The sequence below is a fragment of the Glycine soja genome, chromosome 18 (assembly GCF_004193775.1).
Source record: "Glycine soja cultivar W05 chromosome 18, ASM419377v2, whole genome shotgun sequence".
NCBI lineage: Eukaryota > Viridiplantae > Streptophyta > Magnoliopsida > Fabales > Fabaceae > Glycine > Glycine soja.
The window spans coordinates 10346675-10353998 of NC_041019.1; the positions used below are offsets into that span (position 1 = coordinate 10346675).

Consider the following 7324-nt stretch of genomic DNA (forward strand, 5'->3'; position numbering starts at 1 on the left):
ATTATTTATCATATGCAGAAAGGCATTGAAAAAGATTGTCCCCCTGTTCTGTTTGCTGGCTCATATTTTTTGCTAATACAAACTCAGGTGCCTATGTTCGCTCTTGTACATTTTTGGGTTGAGCTCATTGATCTCCTCATCCTCTCCATTTTTCTATGATTGCTCCACAGTTTTCACGTTACACTTGGTACCATTTCAGAGAGAGTTAATTATAGAAAATTAGACATGATTTTGTTGGGTACATCTTGTTTCAGCACACTCCCATCAACAGCATCAGCATACTCATCTCTACCTCTAGGGCCATACTTTAAACAGCACAAGCCACTCCTATATTCCAAACCATCCAAATTCAACTCTCTTGTAATCAATGGCCACAGAAGGATGTAAGTTGCATTGGTCTACTCTTCCATTTCCATTATCATCGCAGTTCCTAACTGGAAAATCTAATCATAAAACAAAATTTGCAGCTGTGATCTCTTTGATTTGCACCAGGAGCAAGTACCTTATGAAGTGGCATGGTTTTGGCAAAAGGAGATTGTCAGGGAAAAGAAGGCACAGATTGAAAAGGAAGGAGATTGCACTGACACCCTTATTATTCTACAACATCCTTCTGTTTATACATTAGGTACAGCTAGTACTGAGGGGAACCTCAAGTTTGACATGAAAAATGCTCCCTTTAATATTTATCGCACTGAGCGTGGTGGAGAAGTTACATACCATGGCCCTGGTCAGGTGTTTGCTCTGAATTACTTGCTTACAGTTTGGAAATTTCCTGTTTTGATTTTATTTTGAGGTGTTTTGTAACACTTAACTGTGTTTTGCATTACAGCTAGTTATGTACCCCATCATCAACCTTCGAAGACACAAGATGGATCTTCATTGGTACCTTAGAACTCTTGAAGAGGTTGTTATTCGTGTTCTTTCTTCAGCATTTTCAATTCAGGCTTCTAGGCTGGAAGGTTTAACTGGTGTTTGGGTTGGTAAATCTCTAAATCCTATTGATATAACACTCATTGACGGTTTTTGCTCCTCACATCCTGCTTGGGTTCTAAATTATCTTGGTTATTACACACATTAATAGTTAATAATTATACAGCATTTGTTTTAATCTAAGTATTATCAAATATCATCCAATAGATTTTGATTTTTTGGTGCTAATATCATACACCGCATGGGACTCTGAAAACTTTGTTTCCTTCCTTATGCTTAGAAGTGTGTTGTTAGATTTATAACCTTTTAGATATTCTACTTGGATTTAAGGCAAAGACAACTACTACAATTGAGAAATAAGATTATAAGACACATTCAATAATGCATGTGAGTTTGTCATGATTCAGTTTGAAATATAACAATAGTAAAAAATCATTTGTCTTATTCTACTTAGTAATGTATTACAGGAAATGAGAAACTGGCAGCTGTTGGTATCAGAGTGTCTCACTGGATAACCTATCATGGCTTAGCACTTAATGTCACAACAGATTTGTCTCCATTTAAATGGATTGTCCCATGCGGAATACATGATCGTCAAGTAGGAAGCATTAAGGGGTTGGTGAGAGAAGGCAAGCAATGTATTATTGATCATGGAACAACTGATTTGCATCAACTGGATGATGCCAGTCTTATTCATACTACACATAAGTCCTTGATTGAGGAGTTCTCACAAGCATTTCAGCTTGAGTACTGTTACAAAAGTATTTCTGCCGCCCTGTTGTATGAAAGCAAACAAAGCTCTCTCACCAAATAGACACAGCAAAGTTGTATTTGTTTGATATACATAGCAATCCCCTGTCTATTCACTTTTTCCAGATAAAGGGCCAGAGAAAATATCATCACTTTTGCAATAGAAACACTTTTATACTTACGTTCCTGATTACCAATTGCTTGGGAAGAATAGCTAGCTGATTAAGTTATAGATTACTGATGATTAGTTTTATCTACGTTTATTCTAAGCAAGTATATTTGTTGATTTCTGTAAAATTTATCATTGTATAGGCACTTTTCTTGGCTAGTACTAATTTGACAGATACTTAAATTTATCTGTCAATACTAATGTTCGTGACTACGTGCATAACATTTTTTTCCCCTTCAAATTTTTCCTTGTCTTTCATGTATGCAGAAGCATTAACACTCTTGACAATCATTGATCCGGATGGCCAATTCACCAATAAATTTATCAAGATTCTACCCTTCCTATCTGTCCCAACCATTCAACATATTTAAGGGGAATTATCATCGCATAACATCTTGTAAACCTTAAGATTACGATAATTTTTTTTTGCTTTTTGATAGCTGTTTAGGAAATTCATGGGGCAGTTATATTGTTAGCAACACGCGAAAGAGGCCTTAATTAATGATGTCACTGCCTTTTTCCACTTCAAATACTCACAGTTTCTTACACCTTATCTTCCTCATCCTTTTTTTTGTAACTCATGCAACTAGGATTCTTCTTGTGGTTGGAAAGTCATGGAAGAACGGTGAATCGATGGGTCATAGTAAAAGGGTTATAGAGAAGAGAAAGCACACAAATGAGAAGACTAACTTTATGCATAAAAAATTAGCTAAATCAAATCATATTTAATTTAATAAAGATATTAGAACATTTTTCACGATTTTTTTATATTCATGTATTCATGGCTTGCGACGGGTAAAACTTATCAATGATACTAGTTCCTAAAAATAGGAAGTGGTTGTCATTTTCTTTAACATTTGAAATAAATTGATCAATTGGCTTGTGATAAGAGAGGAAGTTGTCTAGATTTTAGCTGAATCAGCGTAAAACTACTCGTTGAATGACCCCCCAAAGCTAGTTGTATGATTCCCAAACCATGTTCTATGTCATAGTGGTATGGGTGCAACAATAAGGTGTTATCGATCAGCAACACATAGGAATTGGTTGCACTACAATTGCAAGGAAATGAATCCACTGAAGAGCTATAAACCTAAAAGCATAGGAATTGTGTTGAGGAGAGGCAGAATTTTACAAGAGAATGTGACTTTTGTAGAAATTGGTTTTATGTAAAAGCCAGGGTTGAAGTTCTTAAAAAAGATTGAAATCTTAAGTTGATGTATCAGTATATTAGGATTATCAAGATGATACTATTTGTGTTTGTAATTCTGCTACTTTCTGTCAGTATTTATATTGTAAAAAAAAAGTCGAATCCGTGGAATGTATAAATCCATATGTTAATTTTACTGAAATAGATTGCTAAAGGTGTTACTAAGTCAAGTGCAAAACTTATCCAAGTATGATGAGTTTCATCAGTTCATTGAAAAGTTACATTCAACGATTATTCCACATGTCAATTGCCAATTTATGCAAGATTTATAATTTAAAAAATGGTCGTGGCAGTGCCAAGTTATATGAATGCCACAACTACCAATTGACGCTAGCTAAATAAAATACTAATACCTAGATCCATAATCCGAGATGGGAAAGTAACATGCATAATCTGACAATTAGATGGAAACAATCCATGCTTATTCACAACCAATGTTAGTGGTATTGGATAGGCAATTTTTCTGACAGGAAGATGCAAAACAGAACTGTAATAAGATGCAAAATAGACCATGTTTATTCAGTTGGCATCATATATTGTTCTGGGTAAAATAATAACGAAAGTTGTAAATGCTGATCATTACTAACTGTATGTACATAAATACATGTAACTGATCATACTCGATATGGAAATCACCCACCCCATACACCAGGTTTGGTTTGGACAGAGATATAATAGTAGTGTGCATTCTAATTAGTAATGAGTACAACTAGAAATATTCAACCATGCAATGAGTAAAGTTAGTTTCAAATTACTCAGCATCTTACATTCTAACAGTGTGCAATAAATAAATACATTTTATAACCTGTAAAATCTACCATAGCATTGCATGGCTAGATTAACAGGCACTTTCTTACTATACAGAGATATATCTTTCATCTTCTAAATTCAGATATAGATTCTTTCAGCCTAAAAAGCATGTTGATACTCAATTATATGTCTATCTGCACAGGCCATCTGGGAAACCAAGTCCAAGACAATGTACCAATACAAGATCATGCTATATTTATTTTTCTAAACATTCATGTCATGTTAACAAGTGGCAAGGTCTTGGTTTGATAAGGTAATAATTTTTTCAACATTGACCAAACTTTGCTATCTTTAATTTTTAATCACTGTCTCCAGTCTGTAGATTATCTGTTCAAGATCCATTACGTTTATTCCAGATGCAAAGGTATAGCTTTCACCTTGAGTACCAGATAGGCGTACTCTGTCACTAGACAGCCTTGAATCTTTGCTCCTATTTGTATCTTCAAAATCTTCCTCCAAACCTCCCATCAATGGTTCAACCGTATCTTTTGCAACCAGTTTTGTCAATGGTGATATCCTTTTAACATTTTCGTAATCTGCAGTAGAGGCGGAAGAACTTTGGTTGGACAAATTCTAACATTTTGTTGGAACATCGGCATCAATATTTTCATTAGCTTTCCTACCATCTTGAGCAGAATTTCTAGAATGAACAGTTTTCAAACTTTTAAGAAGAAAACCAGAAGGTACATCAACATCATTTTTACATTTTCTAGCATTTGAATCATCATCACCGGATTTTCCAAGACACACAGTGGTACCAAGTTTAGGAGGAGAACCAGGTGGAACATCAGCATCATTCCCATTTTTGTTTGCTTTTGATACCTGAGGTGACCTTGGACTTCTCTTTCGCCGCAAAATATTCTTTGCAAAATCCCGATGACCCATTACAGATTGTTTCCATCACTTTGCATAACGTGTGGTAATATCACCCTCAAAAAGCCTAGCAGGAAAATACAAATTCCCATCACACATTGGCCTGCAGTAATTTTTCGTACTTCTTTATAGTAGACTTAATTCCAACAAGCAGAGAAATTCTCTAGCATGTAACAAAAGAGACTAGTAGTCCCGTAGGTTCTTTATCCAAATCTGTATTAAGTAGTACCAAATTTTCATTTTCTGAATAAAACACCTTGAACTTGCCGGCGTACTTCTTCATCACCGAGTCTAGTGCCAATCTCACATTGTCAATTTTCAAGGCCTTAACCTTGTGACACCTAAACATCATAGGGTCTTCATGGTTGTTCAACCTGGGCTGTGGTTGCAAATTCTTGAACCTCTCCCACACCCAAATTTGGACCAAGTAAAAGGGTGACTGAAGAGTTACCTCCAATTCCAATTTATAACCAAGTACTAGTTGCTCTGTCATACCGACTACTGTGTTCTTCAACAAAGTCAAATCCTTATATAGGCTGGCCAAAACTGCTGGTCCCAAAGCTATGGGATTTCCTCTACCAAGATGAACTGCAATAGGGAAAACCAACGTACTCACCAAACCTATGGAAGAAAAACCAATCATTGACAACCAAGTTGCAAGGAATGCTTCGTGCTCAACTTCACTCCCACTATTGATTAAAACATCCATCCATGCAGATAAAGAAGCCTTAGCTTTTGTCCTCCTCCAAGGTTGTTCTCTTGCAAGAATCAATTTGTTCTTTACCTCTCTCATTTCCTGGCTTTGAAGTGGGGCTAAGACAGGATCACCAACAACAGGGTAACCCCCAACACCATCACATCCTCCAACGTGATCGTTGCCTCACCTCATGGAAACAAGAAGGTATTTGTCTCATGACACGCTTTCTCAGCAACCCGAAAACACAAGTTATGATCTTTCACTATGGAACACTTGGTGCTCATGACGGCTTCAAAGATGCCAATTTTCTTCCACATTGATTCATACCTGAGTTGAAGGGAATCCACCCATTCAACGCATTTCTTTTTTGTGTGGCACCTCCAGTTGAAATGGATTACCAAAGGCCAGTCCTTTGGTTCAAACACAGGTGGCAGTGGCATAGTCATAGAAGATGAAAGGACCTCAGAAACTGGTCCATCAAGGGACTTTGCAAGGGGTTTCAGAAAATAGGCACTTCTCAAAACTGGTTCACTGTCACCAATAGGTGAAACCATGAAATCTTCCCTTACCTCCTTCATGCTCAACAATGATTCATCCATGTTGGAAATTTGATATAGAAACTATAGTGCTTGGTTGTTCAATGGAATTTGAAAATGTTACAAATGTTGTCGAAGATTAATGAAAAAAGAAACCAAATAACCAAAAAACGGTTACTGTCAATTTGCTTTGACTATGCGTTTGCTGTGTGCAACTTCAATGGTAAGTATTCTTTTTTTTTAGATAGTTCGTTGACAAGTATTATTGCCCATGAAACTTGTGTAAGGCGAGATACAGGATCCTTTCATTAAGTATAGGTAAAATTAAAATACAAAATATAAAATAAACTAAATTTAGAAAAAAAATACATAATTAGTTTAAGTAAAATATTAATTGCTAGCTCTCATGTTTTAAAAATCGAGTTATGCTGGAGAGTGTAAAACAAGAACAACAGTTATAGTTATATTTGTGTGGAAATTAAATTGCAACTTAGTCCTTATATAGATTAGAATTAGACTCATGTAGCAGTTTTTGCAAGAAGTACCCCCAAAAATTATTGTTACCCCTAAATTGTTGCCATTCATGTCTCTATCATAGTAGTACAGTATTCACAATGAACACATTGATTGTGTGTGTAGCTGACCAACACATCATGCAACCACCCAACTTGGACATTGCCTGAATCCTGACATCTTTTTATGTGATAGAAACACCCAAAAATATCTTTGTGATAACCATATGCTAAAGTTTGAGTAATATATAAGAAATATCAAAACATTCCATTGTTGTACAAAGGAGTCTTTAGAAGTAAGGTAATGGAGTGATCTGATTAGGGAGGCCTATGATGGATCAAGGACCGGAGTCAGTGGGAGCAAATTTATTTTAGAGAAATAAAAGTATAAAACATAATAATTATTGTCATGGAATGGAATGAAATGTAAGATGAAATGAGATATCAAATTGACCAAAGTAGAGTACTCAAAGACCTAAAAATGAAAAAACCACAAAAGATAAAGTTTGACACCAAAAAAAGAAATTGGGTACAATGAAATCAAATATATAAAAATAGGGGAGCAAAATACAAAAACTCTAGATATATACTTATAGTGTTTAAAAAGTGAGGGTGCATTTCCACACCTTCACTTCAACATAAGTCTGCCAGTGGCTTAGGTTAGGGTGTTGGGTTGCATTGGTCATTGTGTTGATGAGTTTATGATTGATGGCCTGTAGATCTGCAAAGTTATTATCTATGATTTGTAAACCATAATTGTTATGTGTGTTGAGTTGAGCCTATTGTCAGTCATGTAATCATGATTTTAAATTGTGATCATAGTCACGAGTGCGACTTTGT

General features: G+C 35.6%; 2 protein-coding genes across 2 annotated transcripts; one reads left to right on the forward strand and one right to left on the reverse strand.

Moving 5' to 3' along the window:
- Nucleotides 1–79: 79 nt before the first annotated feature.
- Nucleotides 80–2050, forward strand: LOC114396906 (octanoyltransferase LIP2p, chloroplastic-like; the record flags this gene model as incomplete). The annotated part of the gene is made up of 5 exons (XM_028359073.1): nt 80–87; nt 255–383; nt 468–732; nt 830–980; nt 1398–2050. Coding segments are annotated over 5 exons (900 nt in total), but the record flags the coding sequence as incomplete, so codon positions are not given.
- A 2852-nt stretch (nt 2051–4902) lies between these two features.
- On the reverse strand, nt 4903–5532 carry LOC114396907. The gene has a single exon (XM_028359074.1). It carries the CDS (start codon nt 5530–5532, stop codon nt 4903–4905), a length of 630 nt encoding a protein of 209 aa, XP_028214875.1.
- Nucleotides 5533–7324: the final 1792 nt, after the last annotated feature.

Coding starts and splice junctions, on each gene's coding strand:
- LOC114396907 (XM_028359074.1), bottom strand. CDS start 5,532: ATGAGAGAGGTAAAGAACAAATTGATTCTTGCAAGAGAACAACCTTGG.